Below are 18,881 nucleotides of genomic sequence, written 5' to 3' on the forward strand. Positions count from 1 at the left end.
CACATAGTGAAACATCAAAGAACCAACCAAAGTCATTTAACTGGGGGCTGGTGCTGTGGTATAGTGGGTAAAGCTGCTGGGCTATGGTGCCAGCGTTACCTATGGACAATTGTTGGAGTACTGGCTGCTCCAATTCTGATCCAGCTTCTTGCTAAAGTGCCTGGGAAAGCAGTAGAGGATGGCTCACCTGCACCCACATGGGACACTTTTATGGAGCTCCTGGCTTCAGATCAGCCCAGCTCTGGCTGCTGTAGCTATTTGGGGAATGAACCAGTCTCTGCCTCTCTGTCTGTAGCTTTGCTTTTAAGTAAATATGATATCTATTTTTTAAAAGATTTATTTATTTTTGTTGGAAAGTCAGATATACACAGAGGAGGAGACACAGAGAGGAAGGTGTTCTGTCTGCTGATTTACTCCCCAAGCGACTGCAATGGCCAGAGCTACACCAATCTGAAGACGAGCATGAATCTCCTCTAGCTCTCCCACTTGGGTGCAGGGTCCCAAGGCTTTGGGTCATCCTCTACTGCTTTTCCAGGCCACAAGCAGGGAAAACCTGGCAGGATTAGAACAGGTGCCCATATGGGATCCTGGTGCGTTCAAGGTGAGGACTTTAACCACTAGGTTACCGCGCTAGGCCTAGAAGATATCTATTTTTAAACAGATCATGCATTATGTGAATTTTCTCTGGGGTGAGTTTTGGCTCACTGCTGAAGATGCCAATTGGAATGCCTTCATCCCACACCAGAGTGCTTGAGTATGAGTCCTGGCTCCATGTCAGCTCCAGCTTCCTGCTAAGATGCAGTGTGAGATGCAGGAGATGACGGACGTACTCAAATACCTGCCAATGAGCCGGGAGACGCGACTGCGCACCTGGTCCTGGCTCCCGCCTGGCCCAGCTCAGGCTGCTGTGGACATCGGGGCGAGTGAGCCAGTGGCTGGAAGATCTGTCTCTGCCTGCCTCTCTATCTCTTTGCCTTTCAGATAAGATGGACCAATTGTTCCTTGCCAAGAAAAACGGTCATTTGTGAAGTTAAAATGCATTAGGCAAAAATCTTAAATTATGTTGTACCACTACTCCTGAAATGACTCACAAGCGTGAGAAAATATTTGTACAGTGACAGTGGGATAATGAGTAACCTGCTTTTTTTTTCTTTTCTTTTCACACTGTTTTAGTTCTCCTGAATACCACAGTGATGTTATCTTTATTTTTAAAAAAGCAAAAAAGTCTCTTGGTAAATTTGACAAAATAAGAAGTAACATACTTCAGACACATACTGGATTCATCTCATTATTTCTTGCAGAGTGATTTTGAGTGGCTTAATTCTAAAAGCGAATCAGTGTAGCAAGTTTAAAATAATGACATCTAAAGTATATTCTACGCTCAAATTTCCATGTTTCTAAGCAAACAATAGTACAAAGAGGGCATTTTTCCCCCCCAAAGCACATTAAAAATAACAAAACATTTGTTTACTTTCACAAAATCATACAGTGCCTCCTCACAAACACACAATCATTTCGTGTTCAATCAATCTTTTGAGTTCTCACTATTGACCCCTGGGATTGACATTAGCAGAAAGCTAGAGTCAGGAGCCAGGGTTGGTAATAGAACCCGGCCCACCCACTGTGGGGTACAGGCATCTTCATCAGCTTCTTCAGCAACAGTTTCGATGTCTGCCCCGTAATTTCCTGTGTCAAATGAAACCTGCAATTAGGGCTGCACTGCTACAGTCTATCAGCTGCTGTTTATTTATCAAAGTGAGAAGATTCTGACATTGTAATACAACTAATGAGGTTGATAAAACTGAAAAGCTGCTATGAACTGCAAGCTTTTTTTTTCTTTATAAAATATTTGTTCATTTTTATTTGAAAGCAGATATACCGAGAAAAGGAGAGATGCAGAGAGAGACATCTTCCATCTGTTGATTTAGCCTTGAAATGATTGTAATGGCAGGAGCTGAGCTGATTCAAAGCCAGGAGCCTGGAGATTCTTCTGGGACTCCCACATGGGTGTAGGGGCCCAAGGATTTGGGCCATACTCCACTGTGTTCCCAGGCCATACACAGGGAGCTGGATCAGCGGTGGAGCAGCCAGGACATGAACCAGTGTCCACATGAGATTGTGGCATCACAGTCAGCGCATAGCCAGTGAGTTACCACGCTGGCCCCAGAAATCTTACTTTTTAAAGAGATGCTTTCATAAGAAAAAAAAAAAAAACACCAAAACTGCCTAATGGGTTTTTGTTCTTTTTTCTCCAATGGTTTAAACAACGTAGTTCATCTTCAATAATCACTTTTGTATCAAAAAGTCTTATTTTCCTTCCATTTATCTGCATTTCTCTTTTAGAAACCTACCATTTAAAATGCTTTCAGAGTTGGATATCATTTGGATAAATTCCAAATTTCTTTTTCTTGGCAAGAAAAGCTCTTCACTTTGCTAAGAGGAATGTGACTTGTAAAACTCTACTTTGTTGGCATACAGACTTCATGTCTGGCATCCACATTAGGGATCTGGTATGATTCCGGGCACAGAGTGGCTTTTAATCAAATAATTCTCAAATGCATAAATATACAAATGAGTGCACTGCCAAAGGCACATATAAGCTCAAAACCAGATTGTATCAATATTCATCAAATCTGATCATTGTCAACAGATAATGTTCCTAGGTTTTTTTGGATGATTTTTTTTTCCTCTGAAAGCTCTTTCTAATAAGCTCAAAAACCCAAATTGGGAGATTGAGAAGACTTAAAACCCTTTAAGGGTATCAGAAACAGAACTGTGCACACGCGTGTACACACACACACACACACAAAAGCTTGGCTTCACCTTGGTGACATCTCAAAAGATATGATGTCATTGTACACCACCCAATGTGTTCATGCAACAGTCCGCTAAGATAATTCTTTGCTCAATTTAGGCAAGAAAGAGACTTTCTTTTAGTTCAAATTTATATCATGATTTATGCTATACTCTATATACTTTGGATCTTTTATCATAACCCCCAAACGACTACTTATCATTTCAACAATTTTTTCATGATGGCGGAAGGAAGGGGACAATGCTGCAGGTGTGTGAAATTTATAGGTAAGTATCTGTGAGGTTTGAGCAGGAATTAGTAACCATAGCACAGAAAGGAAAATAAACATAAGCTCCCAGCAAAAATACTTTCCATAATGTTCGTGAGGGAGAAATAACAGAGCAAAAGAGGAGAAAACTAGAAAAAAATGAGAGAAGCAAGGTAACAGAAGTAGAGGAGCGGGGTGTGCAAGAAGAACGTGAGAAGGGAGAAAAGCTAACCTACTGCTCATACTCCTAGTCCCCACTTTCAGTGGTTAGTGACACATGATCACATGCATCTTTGCTTAAACAGAAGAAATAATACAATCTATTTTAAAAAGAAATCAGTATTTGGATTTCTACATCACCATAGATTTGGAGTTTAAGGCAATAATTACGTTGATCCTCTTGATACAAAGAAAGCGTTACTGATCCACTGTCTAATTATATATTTTGACATGGTGTTCTAGAAATAGACATGAATTCTCACCCCATCACGTCAATCATGCTGGTGGTCCGTCTTGCGACCTACATTGCTGAGACTGGATATAGGATTTAAAACAAATGTAGGTAACAGACCCGTTGGGTATGAAAAACCTGTACCTGCCCATCTGTTCCAATGGAGCCTCCACAGTCGGTGAGGAGTTCTGACATGTCATAGTAGCTGACAAACTCCCACAAACAGGCCTCTAGGTTCAGGTTCCTGTAGAAGCGCAAGGTACTGGAGCCTCGAACGGATGAGCTGTACTGGTAAGGAAACGTCTCTCCAATCACTTCTGGGTTTTGGGTAGCATCGGTCAAGAAACCATGGTGGGTTTTCACTTCAGTATAATCCAGGAGGTTGGAGCACTTGTGGTTCCCAACTCTTGTGCCATCAGGGCTCAGGGTGAGCTCAAAATTGGAGAGCTCTCGGGTAGAGATCACAGGGAGCAGGCCTGCGAGGAAGAGGAAGCATTGTACCTGTTCAGGCAGCCAAGAGCTGTGAGCACAGTCGAATGACTTAACCTCCTGAGAAACAGGCTTCTCCAGCGTCACACAGTAGCAATGAGCAAAACAGTGTTACAGGAATCCTGGACTTGCCAGGAATTGTGTTAGAAGATTCATGATATTACAGGTAGTTTTGTAATGCTATAATCTGGCTTCTCCACCTATAGTTTCTCACATGTGCATGTGGAGTTTTTCCAAGTGATAGATCACAATAGGCTGAATGCAGAGGCAGATACAAGAATCTAGCGTCTTTAATTGAGATATAAAAGATACCTCCAAAATATAAAATGATGCCACTCTTATTTTGCAAGTTAATTTTTTTAGAAATGTTTTATATAGAAATGTTTTATGTCAATAGGTCATAAATTAATGTTCATTGTTTTGAAAAAAAGTAAATATTTAACAATTCCGTAGCTTTAGCTTCAGATTCAGTATATTTTATTTAACCCACAAACCCCAAGTGTCTTTGAGCTTTCCAATAATTTCTAAGATTATCCTGAGATCAAAAACTTGAACATTACCTGTAGAGATTACGCACTGGCAAACTTGCTTTCTAAAGGACTATTTGCAGATTTGTGGGCCCTGAGATCCTGTCAAAACTGCTGCTGTTGTAAACGGAAAGCTACACTGGATAAAGAAACAATCAAAACTTGCGAAAAAAAACCTTGATTATGGACAACCAAATACAACTTCATGTAAGGGTCTTGGGCCATGAGGTAGTCCTTTTTTATTTTTATTTTCCTTTTCTCTCATGAGTATTTAAAACACATTTCATTCTTGGTTTGCAGACCATGTAAGAACAGGCGCAGAGCTTGCTCACTCTGGGAATAAGCAATGCGGCAGGAGACTGCCAGTCGCGAGGCTTTTCCCACCTCTCCCTGTCAGGTTTTCCCAGAGCAGAGCTGTAGCTGCACCCAACGGCTGATCAGCCTCTACCTTGCTTGTGGAGAGTTGTGGCTATGGAACATTACTGCAGAGTCAAGCTACAGGTGCAGCAAAAGAGACCCTTCTTTCTGGGAGGCAAGAACTGTTTCAAGCCTGTTTCCCCTCATGGATTCCTTCCCTGCCCTTTGAAGCATTGAGTCACGCCTTCTCCTGGGCCTGGAGATGGGACAGTCAAATATAGAAGCAATGTTACGCTATAAAGAGATGTGGAATTCAATGACCTATGTGCCTGTTCCCTCTCAGAGATGCAAATAGGTGCTCTGGCTTGCTATTGAGCAGACTAGGATGACTCCTCGTGCTTAGGGAAGTGGATTTTGCCTTGCATTTCCTAATGTTGTCTCATATTTCCTCTTCACTAACATGCCAAGTAATAAAATCAATATTAACCATTTACTTCAAGTATAAAGTGAATTGAGTGGAAAATAACTTGAAAATGCCCTTTGATACACAGGGAAATGTTCATGAAATGTTTGTTCTTTATAAAGGGCAAATGAACATAAGACATGACACCCATTGATATCACATTTTATTATATTTTAAGGTTTAAGAATATCTTAGTTATGGGATTAATGCCAAGAGAGAGAGACTTATGAAACTCCAGCCATAAAATAGCCAGTACATGTTGAAGCCTTGAGAAACTAAAATTCTACATTCTAAGTTTCAAGCTTGAAGATTTATCTATTCTCTTTCAAAGACTAGCAGATAAAGAAAGCTTTGGTGTCTTTTTTTCTTCTTCTAAGGATTTATTTATTTTGAAAGTCAGAGTTACAGAGAAACGGAGAGCAAAATCTTTCAGATTGGTTCATTCTCCAGATCGCCACAATGGCCAGTGCTGGGGTCAGGTGGAAGCCAGCTATCAGGAGCCAGGAGTTTCCTCCAAGTTTCCCTTATGGGTAGCAGAAGTCTTAACACTTTGGTCATCTGCTGCTGCTTTTCCCAGGACATTAGCAGGGAGCTGGACTGGAAGCAGAACAGCTGGTACATAAACCTGAGCCTGTATGAGATGCTGGAGTTGTGGGCAATGACTTGTTATGCCATACTGCTGACCACCGCTTTGTTGTCTTTGGACATACATTATATTTATCTAATTTTAAAAACTGCCTCAGTGGTCAGAACTTTAAAAATTGGGTAGAAAGAGAATAGACACACAGGACTTTGATTTCTAGTTGCAAATGGAATACATCTCTAAACTTGGTTACTTAGAAGATTAAGCAAAATTAACTACAAAATGAGGAACCCAAAACGTGCCCATGGATTGGCTTCCCAAGTCACTTACTGCCTATGCCTGGGATGGTGAAAGTCACTATCTATGTGTGCATGGTGAAAATCAACATCTATGTGTGGCATTGTAACAGTCATTTTCCGTCTGTGTGGCATCGTGAAAGTCACTTACCATCTATATGTGGCATGGTGATAGTGAGTTTGATGAGGTTTGCGTGGTCTGGGTCTTCTGGGCCAGTGTAGCGCAATTTAGCTGAGAATGGCTCTGCTCCCACTACCCCTGGCACACGTGGCTGACAAAGACCTTGAGGAAAAAGGAATATTTATGCCAAAAGATAATACAAGACACCTAAAGAAGATTTTAAAAATAGGTGCTATTACATTTTTCTGTCATTTAGTATTCTCTATGGTTTGGTTAAAAGTAGATGTCATCCCAGTAGACCCTTTACTGGCCATTTAATACTTAACTGACTTCAAAAAAATATTTGAGAAAAAATAGTTATGCTTCAATGTGATTTAAAATACACACTGGTCATTCTAGGCTACAATCATATTTGCAAAATCATTCTAACATAAAGTATGAGCAGATTCAATGAAACTGAGTAAAAACAAGTAGGAAAATGTAAGTGTAATTTAATTATGTGAACTTGATGTTTACCCTAGAACAATATACTTAAGATTAGTTATAAAATATACATTATTTATTGTTGGGTAAAACTAAAAGTGCATTTTAAAAGTGGGAACTTCTGTTTCCTTAAGATTACACAGCAAAATGTATTCAATTTTTCTCTTTCTTACAGCATACAAATTATATTATATAATATAATGTTTCCTTTGATCTGCTTTTCTTTCTTCTTTCCTCCTTTCTTCCTATTATTTATCCAAGAGACATTACTTCATAAATTTCAAAGATTTTGAAACAAATCTCCCCAGACAGCATCCATCTTAAAAGAATTTTGGTATTTTCATTTTAGCATCATTAAAGGGACCAAGCTGCTGGATTATAATTCTGAAAGAACCAGGAAATATATAATTTCTATTTGCATTCATAGAGGAAATAGACATGTATTTATTTGTAGGCACATGTTTTTCATATGTCCTTTTCTTATTTCTCTATTCTTAGTTTTCCAATTAAGTCAGCAAACTGTAGGTGCTAAGTGTGGAATGAATACATATGTTTTTCAGCAAACATTTTTGCAGTATTCAATTTTCATTTTTAGATGTCAACAGAGCATTATCAGACATATGGGACATATGGAAAATTAATAACCTAGAATTTGACACTTGTAATATTCCACGGGATTCCAATGATCTTTTTGGGAAAATGTCCAGCTCTCACCTTCTTCCCTGCTGATGGTAACAATGGGGCTCATCAACTCCAGGCCCTCATTGCCGTCAGCATTCACAGCACGAGCTGCACACTGCACCCGGGAGCCAGGCTGAAAGTATATGGAGTCCAAGGTGATCATCTTTGATGATGTAAAAAAGGTGTCAGAGTCCACTTCCCTCATGGGGCTGGTCACACCATCCGGGCCGGCGGGAGCGCTAATCAGCCATCGGTACCGCGTCAAAGTGTCATTGATGTTCTCACTTGCACAAATAGAGCCTGTTTTCTCGTAGTCTGAATATTTGGGGTTGCAAGCCTACAGAAAAGAAACAACTATGTTAGAACTACAGTATGGCACATCGTGGAAATTATTCCTAGCACGTTCCATTACAGCGATGTCACTATGCAGGTATGCAGATTGACAACCCATCCCTACAGCCCTCTCTGTGCTATAGACCCCTTTTGCATTGCTCAACATCCCTTTTGCCATAGGAAAAATAAAAACAAACGTATGGCTCTCATGTACCCCTGTTCAGAACCAGTAGCATTTAAAAATAACCATCATGGCTACCAGTTGTGTTCCTGTGACCTTTAGCTCACTCTACTGTCATTATAATAAAATCACCATGGCTGAAACTCCTACTCCCATTACACACCTGATGCCACGACACTTCTGAGATTTCCACTGAAGAGACAGAAATGGTGGTACTCAAACCTTGTTCTAAAATCCCACCCCTCGAGAATATCCAATGAAACGCTAACCCAGATATTATCCTCTGTGCATATGCACCATTGAGTGCTGCCTCCTTTGGTGAAGGCTTACACTCAAGGAGTACATATTTCTTTACACGTAAATACTTTGACCTTCCTTTCTCAAATGCTTTCTTGTGTTGGAGAACGGAGCCTGGACCCAGCCTCCCCACAAAAGCAGTGTGTATGTATGTATGTATGCATGTATATTTCAGAGAAGTTTTGTTTGCAACGTGAACCTGGGAAGAAGAGGGAAGGAGAAACCACTTCCTGGGAGAGAGCTGGGAGATGGGGTGCCTCTTGAAAGGAGAACAGAGGGAGACACCCCCAAATATTTTCACTGCAGTTTTTCTTCCCATTTTTACATGCTATTCACATCATTCACAGATTTCTATTTCAAGCTATGATAGATTATGTGAACTTCGAGCTTGCATTTCAACAGTTTATACATTTTGACTTCTAATTTGAGTAAAATGTTTAATCACATCATCATCTATTAAATATTCAGATTTGTAGAATTATACTCTTTCTTCCTATTTTCCGTGTCTCGCCTCTCCGCTCCTCCCTTCCACATTCAGTGGGTTAATGAGTTTAGTTGCTACATTACGCTGTTTCCTAATTTGCTTCTTTCTCACCACCATCTTCCTTCCTAATCTGGGACTTTTCTCTTTAGCCGTTTGACACACACTGCATTCTTGCTCTGGAAACTCTTCAACATAACCTTTTGATTGCACCTTTCTTCTGTGCAAGAGCTTGGCTGCTCAACAGAAGATGTCCAAACTTAAAAATCTTACAATTTGGCACAATTATTGCTTCTGCCTTGTTAATTCCAGAAATATTAATTTAGTATATATATTTATTATATGAGGTCATTAGAGTAGGATTATTAAGATTCAAAAGTCAGTAAATTATTGATTTTCTCAAAAGGAGCTTGAAATTTAGTCAAGAGAAGACAAGTTAGCAAAGTGATGATAATGGGCTATCTCTTTTGCTATTCCTCTAGTCACTGCAATCACTTCTCTCTGCAGCATCTTCCCCTATCTGATTCTTAGCCTATTCAAACTCACCTGACCATTGCAGCCCTTCACTCACAGATGGAGCAGGGGCAGCTCTGGTTTCCAATTTGTGTCATGATCATATCTTGCCCTATTTTACAGTTACTGATCCCTGCATGTTTCCTCTTCCTTACTGTTAAATTCCTCGTGTGCAGCAGTCATACCCTGCTTCGTTTTAACCACTGACAGTCTCTGAGATTACATGCTACATACACCTCAATTAATCATTGTTGGATAAGATAAAGGAAGAAAAACAGGAGTTTATTGAATTAATGTTGTATCTTTCTTTCTAAAATCAAATCTTAAGCCTTTCACTGTTTTCCCGTATTATTTTGCTGACAAGGCAAATATTATACTGATTAAGGTCTATAATTTTTAAAAACAATGATCTTACACTTTGCCAATGTCCTACTCACTGTGATGCAGATGACTGGATAGCCAGACACGGGTCCAGCTCCCTCCTTAGCTCTGGAGCTATCGTCATATACCAGCAAGGACATAACTTGGGGGACAGAGGGAAAAGTAACATCTGCCATGCTGTTCATTTCTTCTATATATACAATGGCTTTGGTTGCCTGGAAAAGAAAGAGAATTAACATCAATTGGTGAAACCTTAAACTTTCACTTCTTTCATAGTGTAGGATCAGATGTAATTCCATGGCCTTACTGGGTGACTATTTCAATGCTGAGAACCTCAACAGAGTGGCCTCATTTGGTCTGTTACATGTGACTCTGACATCTTGCTGATATCTTATGGCCCCAAGGGAGGGAAGAGGAGCCTGGCACAGTAATCCAAAGGTTGGTCTGTGGCTCACAAAGAAGTAGGGGTCTTGATGTTATTCTCTAATGATGGGCATAGCTAAATCTTCCTAGAACCTATGGAAATATGAAAAAGCTCATTGTAATTGAGAGGAAAGTTGAAAAACACACTGGATGATGCGGATCATGATCAAACTTATCCAGAGACAAGACTTGGAAGAGCAGAGGCCAGAAAGCACCCGTTGAAGCACAGGTACCAAGGAAGTAGAGCTCCAGACAGAAGAGGAATCAGTGGACATCTGCTGCTGGGCAGGTGGCAAAAATACCTGTTGTCAGTTATCCCTGGTTTCTCAATAACATTCATGTATCTGATGACTTACCACAGTTTCTAGTCTTTACTGACATGCACTGATATTGCTGACTTTACATGGAGTAAGTTACATCCTGACAAATCACTGAAAATTGAAAATAGCAGAGATTGAAAGTGCACTGAATGCACCTGACTTACGGCACACCTCACTTAAGCTGTGAAGCTTATTAGGACAGCACCATGTGGAATGCTGGCTGCATCATCCTGTGGTCGTGTGGGTGGATGGGAGCTGCAGCTTCTTCAGCTGCTTAGAATGAAGACATAATGATCAGATTTTGCTGCCCCAACTGGAGACAGATCCAAATTCAAAATCTGAAATGCAGTCTCCACTGGGCCAAAAGAAGTTATTACAATTGGAAATGATTGAACTAAATCTGCTTGTTTCACCTTGAATTTCATATAAGACTGCATAAGAAATCATCCTAGACTCATATTTATGTGATTAAGACATAAAAATGTTTGGTAAAAATTTTTCCCCATTTTTCTTGAATTTCAAGTTTGTCTTGGAAATGATAAAACTACTTCTCCAAATTCATCTCATAATATTGAAACAAATGCAAGCAATATGGTAAATTTAAATATAGTTTTTATAGAAATTGATATGTTCCTAACATGGCAATGTATTTAACTTTCAAAAATTACTTTTAGTGTAAAGGCCAAAATTCAATAGATATTTTGTTTTTCTTGGGGAAAACCAGATTGGTGATATTAGGGGCAGCGAAAGAGGAAGAGACAGAGAGGAGAGAGATCTTCCAATCTCTGGTTCATTCTCCAAATCTCTACAACAGCGAGAGTTGAGTCTGACTGATGCCTGGAACCTGAAACTTCATCCAGACACTTCCACAAGGGTGCAAGAACCCTAATGCAGAAACCATCACTGGCTCTCTTTTGTGTGTGTTAGTAGGAAGTGAGATTAAAGTAGAGTAGAAGGGATTAATACTGTGAATGAGTACACGGGGACCCCAAGGGGAGGCTTAACCCACTGTACCAGAGTGTCCACAGCTACGAGGGGATGTTGAAGCCTAGCAGACCGTTTTATGAGTTAAAATGTGTAAGGTTATTAAAAAAATTTGTTGGGAAATGCAAATAAAGGATATGTTTATTTTGGTTTAAATCACTTGAAATCCATTTACATGAGAGGTCTTCAAAATGCTCAGACACATATTTTGAAAAAATGTTTGGCTTTCAAAAAAATTTTTACCCCAAAATGAACTGAACTTTTCACTCCATTTTTTTCCACCAACATTTTGAGGTGCTCTTATGTGTGGTAATAAGCTACAGTACAGAATTAACTATGTCATTTTTGTGCTGCAATGAGATTACTGATCCAATCCTTAAAGACTGATTTGGGATAATGTGGTGCTCAGGGACTCCAAGACTGAGTTTCTTAAATGTGATTTTCCAAAGAAAGTGACTGGAGTTTCTTGATTCTGGTGCAACTGTAATAAAATGTACTCATATAATGAAGAGGGATTGTGCACATTCCTTTCATGTAAGCACATCTTACACAAAATCTCATGACTTCGTTGTGTGTAATAGGATTAGTTCAAGTGTTTTCTCTGGTAAAGCATGGGTCATGGATTTGTATACCCACTGTGCCACTTACCTGTGTCTCTGCTATCATATTTTCATCAGGTTTCAGATGGACAGTGAAGGCCTCCCTCATCTCTAGTATTCCATCAAAGATAACTTCAATCTCAACAATGTGTTGGGTTTCTCCTTCCCTAAACACAATTTCTAAAAATGCAACATCACAGAGTCAAATCTTTTGCATATGAATGTCAGTAGAATTTATAGTATCTAAAACATTCTTTTCCATTTAATTTGAAAGGCAAAGCCACAGAGAGAGAAAAAGAGAGAGAGAAAGATCAATTTTACATCTGTTGCTTCATTCCCCAAAGGGTTGCGAGGAGCAGAGCCAGGCTGGTCCCAGGCTCTTCCAAGTATGGTCCAGAGGCCAAAGCACTGGTGCCGTTCTCTGCTGCTTTCCCAGATCATAAGCAAAGAGCTGGATTGGAAGTGGAGCAGCCAGGACATGAACCAGTGTGGGATGCTGGCGCTGCAGGTGGAAGCTTACCTACAACATCATGGACCCATCCCTTAATCATGCTACTATTTATGATTTATTGAGTCAAAACTTGAAAAAAATATTGAATTATAGAATAGTCAATCATTCTAATAGTTGTACTTAATCAGATAAATTCTGTGATTTCCTCAGAATTTCTAATCCATACAGTCTGTCAAATGTGTGGGATGACTGATACATATTAGTGTGAATAGCCTCTATATTATTTATATGTGTAGAATATCTGAATGTAAAAGTACTGCTTTTCAGTTATGATAATGAATTATTGTTTAAAAATATCTTTATTGTTCTTGGAAACACAGTAATTTAGATAAACGTTAGCAAGTTTTCCCCTACACTCAGTCACCTCTCAGTTAAAAAAAAATTGCTTCGTTGTTATGAAAATTAAGGCCATTTTACCAAAACCTTTTCTAAAATTTTGAGATAAATACTAATAAAAATATTAGATTATAATTTTAAAATTATTGGATTTTTACTAAACGCATGATTAAGCAGCTGATTGTACTGTTAATCTTGTGCAAAACTATTTCGGTGGTTTTATTATTTTTAGAGGCAAGTTCAGAGGAGAAAATATAAAAAAAAGCAAAACCATTCCAACTGGAGATAGCAGATGCTGCTTTCTATTGTAATTGCAGTCTAACCATTACAATTCTAACTTATAAATCCTTGAGTCTGGCAGAAGAAAATGCACCTTTACCGCGTATTTTTCTATTTCAACACTTTTATAACAGATTACAAAGAGAGCTTTATTTGTCTTTAAGGTGAAGTTAGTAAAACACACACATCTGTATAATTAGCTCTATTTCTAGCAATAGCTGTTGTTTTTTTTCCCTAAGACTTAGCCTTTCTTTTTTGAGTTCAACAGATCTACAGTTTTCATAGTCAAAGAGAACTTATGATTTCTTATTTCAGAGAATGAAAATAGCTGATCATTTGTTTCTGGCCTACTCACTTTAAAATTTTAATCCAAAATAAAGAAACATTTCATTTCTGAGAAAAAATTTTCTCTTAAAATGTGTGCTATCTATAGTTAGAAGGCTTTTCTTCCATGTAGCATGTGCTTATCATAGCATCACTATTTTGTGTTTTAATAGCTAATGAATATTATTTTCTCTTTTTTTGGGATTGCCTATGATTTATTTCAAATACATGATCTGTCTTTTTATAGAGAATAATGTGTGGATACCTATAAAGCACTACAGTGGTTTCCCAGATTTTTACTATACAGGCAAAGGAAATAAAAACTTCTTGCCAGGTGGTGCAATTTTTTCTCATTAGCTTTGATACTGGTTCAGTAACAAAATAAATTGCTCTCTGAATTTGGGGGTGAATAATGTTTGAGAAGATTAAATGGGATGTCTAGTGTTGGCATCATGGCACAGTGGGTAAGCCACCACCCATGATGTGAGCATCTCATATGGGTGCTGACTTGAGTGTCAGATGTCTTAATACAACCTGCTCCCTGTTGATGTGCCAAGGAAAGCAGCACCCTAATCTTTGGACCCTTGCATTTACATGGGAGACTTGAATGGAGCTCTAGTGTGCCGGCTTCAGCCTGGCCCAGTTCCATGCCCTTAGTCGTTTGGGGAGTGAACCAGTGCATGGAAGAATACTGTGTCTCTTTGTTTCTCTGTCTCTCTCTCTACCTCCCTCTCTTGCTCCCTCTTTCTCTATATCTCTCTCCACCTCTCTTTCTGTGACTCTGGCACTTCAAAATAAATAAGCAGACAAAAAACAAAGATGTAAAAAACTAGTGCTTGTTGGTAATGAGAGCCAGAAAAGTAGAAACACAGGATGTCAATACATTGCCCAATGACTCACACTCAATGTTGGACGTAAGTTCAAAAAGAACATGGAGAGAAGACCTGATTCGTTTCAATTGCTTATAAAAGTAAGTGGTAATATGCTCTCAACAGTTGCACGAGGACAGGGATAAAGGCATCCCTAAGCGGCTCTTAGTCTAAAAGCATTCATGGATCTCAGTGGTAGGAATTTCATCACCTTTGTGTCATATAGAGAGGCAAAACTTTCTAGTTTTTGTTTATTTTTTCTTAGATTTATCTATTTATTTATTTATATTAGAAAGTCAGATATACAGAGAGGAGGAGAGACAGGAAGATTTTCCATCCGTTGATTCACTCCCCAAGCAACAGCAACAGCTGGAGCTGAGCTGATTCGAAGCCAAGAGCTCAGAGCCTCCTCCAAGTGTCCCACACAGATGCAGGGTCCCAAGGCTTTGGACCATCTTCGACTGCTTTCCCAGCGAGCTGAATGGGAAGTGGGGCTGCCAGAATGAGAACCAGCGCCCATATGGGATCCCAGCGGGTGCAAGGTGAGGATCAGTCGCTAGGCTACCGTGCCGGGCCCTTTACTTAATTAAAAAAATTATTTCAGCCAAAATTAATAATCATGATGACCATATGTATATGATCATGCAACAGGAAATTAAAAGGAAATTATTATCTAATATTTGATTACTAAACAAGGGGAAAGCCAGTGGAAAGTTAAAGTAGACCAAAAAGGTTCCTAAGACCTAACACATGTACTCCATGAGTCAAAAAAAAAAAGGCTAGAAATAAAATTCTGTTGTATTTGGATTTCTGAAGGTGATGAATTTAAGAGTGTTTATTTTTTTTTTTTCTGTTGGATGTTCCTCTCCTCACTGGCACCAATATTAACATTCATCATTGCTGCACCCCAGCTGGAGGAAGACTCTGGGAAACATTACCTTCTGAAACAGGGTGATAATCCTCTCCCGAGGTAGCTGAGCCGTCCTTGGTGTGGACTCTGACAATGGAAACCTTTGAGGTGTCCCCTTGACGAATCACTGGAATTTTTATAATCACTGACCCTCCTGGTTCCTTGGGTTCAGTGATGCTAAATTTGGTCTCTCCAAATTTAATGATAGCCTCTAGAATTGCAGTAAACATAAGCAAATTAAATCTTTAGTAAGAGGAATACATTTTTCCATTCCTTCAATTTCTCGCCATGTGGGAGGAACCTGATGACTAATGCACTTGGGCTTTTTCTTTGTGCTATCACTCACCACTAGTGGTTAGTGCGGGAGAAGTTTACATGCAAGACATGGTTCCCTCCTCAGAAATAGCCCGATTCCAAAAAGCAGGTGCTCTGGGCTGTTTCTATGTGCCCTAAATTATTCAGTTGGGGGGTCACTGAAAGGGACAGAGGGAAAAGGGGAAAACATATTCTAGAACTGCCTATACTTAGGGTATTTGAGACAAAGGGGTGGTGGGAGCTAGGAAGGTGGGCATGTGTAGATATCTGGGATTCAGTACTGAGACATAAATCATATTCTCCAATCTGAATCTTATAAATTTAAGGTGGTTTTTTCTTTTGTTGTTGTTGTTCTTGTGTAGTGGCCTAGCTTTTTCTTTTTATTACTCAACTGCTTTACAACACTAGGCAGAAAAGAAAGCTATTGACTGAACTATTTAAAACCTCAACAGGGATGGATTTCAGTTCCACATTTTCAGTAGAGCCCAATAAATGATTTCTTACTATCAGCATCATCTTGGATCCTTATCAGAGTCTCATTCTGTTCACCAATTGCAGCTCCGAAGGGAGAGTTGCTCTGTGGGGTGCCCAGTACCAGGCGGAGCTCTTCAATGTCCTCGTAGAGTGTGTCATCCATCAACTCAAGAATACAAGGTTTTTCAGTCTCACCTGCAACAGTAATCACCACAGCAAGTTAGCCACATCCTGGAGTCCAAGAAGGAGGTGCTGACAATCACAGCGTAAGCACCCCTGGGACAAGGACACTATTGTTATCCTGCAAACAATACTGTTTGCAGGGAAATAAGTCTTGGATAGATACCTGCTGAATAAATGAGTAAATGTATGAACCCCTATTTGTATACAAAATTTATTTCTCTAGGTTCTGTCATTCATTTTGGAAAGTGAGGGAAATGCCATAAATACCAATCCAGCTTATAAAATTTCCAGCTTTACAATTAGGAAGCAAGCTTAATGATCTCATACTATTTGGTCCCAGTTGACCTTGATAATACTAGTCGCTAGGGATGACAAATTTAGTTGTATTGTACTAATCATTTAGTTGAGATCAGGTCCTTAGCCTCAATAATGAGACCAGTGTTACATTCTGAACCTTCCTGTCTCATCAACGCTTCTCTAAAACATTTTAATGGTCATAAAACATACAAATGGATGTTCATATAAATAATCCTCCAGCTATTGATTATTCAATTTATTTTCAAACTTCCCCTATTATAAATAACTTTGTAATAAACGCTCATATAGGAGATCTTTCTGTGCATTTCCCCATAAGTATAAATATTGGATCAAAGTAAAAGAACATTTTCAGGCACTGTATACATATTAAAATATGTTAATATTAGCTTTACTCTTTTCTCTGTTTTTTTAAATGTTATGTTTAATTGCAAGCATTATGAAATCTGTGCTTGATATGCTTTCATCCAGCGATTACATTTGGAATAAATAATGTGGCCTATAATTAATAAGCTAATAAAGAAAACCAAGAGGACAAAACCTGTTCAAGTCTACCTCAGATTATCATCCTTTAATGGGCATAAAATCATGTCATAAGCTTCACATAGTCCATCCTGACAGGTATATCTTAACAGACTCTGGGCTCCTTCAGTATCACTTGATCATTTCCAGCTCAAACATACCAGGTAGGAAGGTGATCACGGAGATGTCAGTGTTGGGGCGTTCTTCAAAGTCCATCATCACCTGTGCCGAGCCCTGCCGTGTGTAGCATCTTACTGAAGACTGGTACCGGATGTCTCCACTCCTGTGGATCACGGCAACTATCTGCCCGTCATTTTCATGGCCAGTGTACATTCGCTCTTTGAATTGCATCTTAGGCACTGAGAAGTCAAGTAAAGACATGGATCAGGGCATGCAGAAATTTCTTCAAAATAAAGGGTATTCCAAACGTTGTGGTTTAATAGGATAACAAACAGAAGTGAGGCAAAAAAAAATGTATCCCAATCTTTGATCATTTGTTAATACTTCGACCCTTAGCAAAATCAAGTTTTGATTTCCTTTTCTTTGAAATTTTGTGGAATAAAGATACACTAAAAAGTTGCTAAAATTAGACTGGAAGATAGTTGTGTTCATTTGTATTGCCTAGGCATGAGCTTTTTAGAATTTTCTGACACAAAAACCTGCATATTATGCATATCACTATGCTCAGTTTATCCAGCAATATTAGGAAACTTGACAGTGTGTATATATACTTTTTAAAAAGTTGATTAATTTTATTTATTTGAGAGACAGAGAGACTGAAAGTATTTATTCACCAATTTACTCCCTAAATGCCGATAAAGGAATGGGCTAGCCCAGGCTGAAGTCAGCAGCCTGGCTCTCAATCTGAGTCTCCTGTGAAGTGGCACGTGAGTGGTACAACTACGTGGGTCATCATCCATGTGAGTCAGCATCAACATCATCATCATCTCCAAGGTGCACACTGAGAGGAAGATGGAGTCAGGAACAGAGCCTGGATTCAAACCCAGCAGACTGATTTGGGATGTGGGTGTCTCCAGTAGTGTGTTAACCCCTAAGCCAAATTTCAGTCCAGTAGTATGTATGTGTGAACATTTTGAGGTGATTCTCAAGGCAGATCAATTCACCACTGGAATCACTGATAATAGGGTCGGGCGTCTCCCTCCCAGTAGGAGAGGGTTGGAATACACTGGTGATGAGTACCAGGCAGTCCTGCCATGTGCCCAGCAAAGGGTTGTCTGAGGACATACCTGGCACCTTATTAGTGAAAGTTGAGGAATATCTGGGTGAAGGAAATGACATAAAGTCTCTCGTGTTGAGGAATGGGAGGCAAGCATGGATATTCAGGGTCTGTGCCATTCCACAAGGTCCCAACCATCTATGCTCACGGAGTCCTTGACACATACCCAAGACAGGAATGATAGTAACAGTTTTTTCTTTAGTATTTGAGAGAAGCTTAGAAGTTTACTTCTAACACTATCAAAAATGATCAGGAGGAGAAAGCAAACCTTACTCAAAGTATTGTTACTGCTCAAAGTGTGATCACCCACCATCCAGTTTGTACACAGAAGTACTAATCCCCAGAACTTGAGAAGATGATGTTAAAGGAAGATAAAATCTGCACAGAGGAAGTCAAGTTAAAATAAGGCCAATAGGATGGTCCCTAATGCAATATGACTGATGTTTGCCCGAAAGAGGCATAAGTTGAATAAAAAGACTCAAATAAAGGGAAAATGGTTTGAAGAGACCCAAGGACAAGATGACCATCTATGGCACAAACAGGCCTGGAAACATCCTTTCTTTCTTTTTTTTTTTTTAAGA

The 18,881-nt window shown here is 39.3% G+C and overlaps 1 protein-coding gene across 1 annotated transcript in view; it reads right to left on the bottom strand.

Moving 5' to 3' along the window:
- FREM2 (FRAS1 related extracellular matrix 2) overlaps window positions 1-18,881 on the bottom strand; it is a 159,465-nt gene that overhangs the window by 13,339 nt on the left and 127,245 nt on the right. The window contains exons 9-16 of the mRNA XM_004577506.3: window positions 17,225-17,422; window positions 16,074-16,238; window positions 15,283-15,465; window positions 12,075-12,205; window positions 9,756-9,914; window positions 7,547-7,850; window positions 6,380-6,511; window positions 3,658-3,989 (exon numbers count right to left, since the gene is read on the bottom strand). Coding sequence (XP_004577563.2) covers window positions 3,658-3,989; window positions 6,380-6,511; window positions 7,547-7,850; window positions 9,756-9,914; window positions 12,075-12,205; window positions 15,283-15,465; window positions 16,074-16,238; window positions 17,225-17,422 — 1,604 coding nt within the window. The remainder of the gene's footprint in view (window positions 1-3,657; window positions 3,990-6,379; window positions 6,512-7,546; window positions 7,851-9,755; window positions 9,915-12,074; window positions 12,206-15,282; window positions 15,466-16,073; window positions 16,239-17,224; window positions 17,423-18,881) is intronic.

This window comes from Ochotona princeps, chromosome 12 (assembly GCF_030435755.1).
Source record: "Ochotona princeps isolate mOchPri1 chromosome 12, mOchPri1.hap1, whole genome shotgun sequence".
In the NCBI taxonomy this organism is placed as follows: domain Eukaryota; kingdom Metazoa; phylum Chordata; class Mammalia; order Lagomorpha; family Ochotonidae; genus Ochotona; species Ochotona princeps.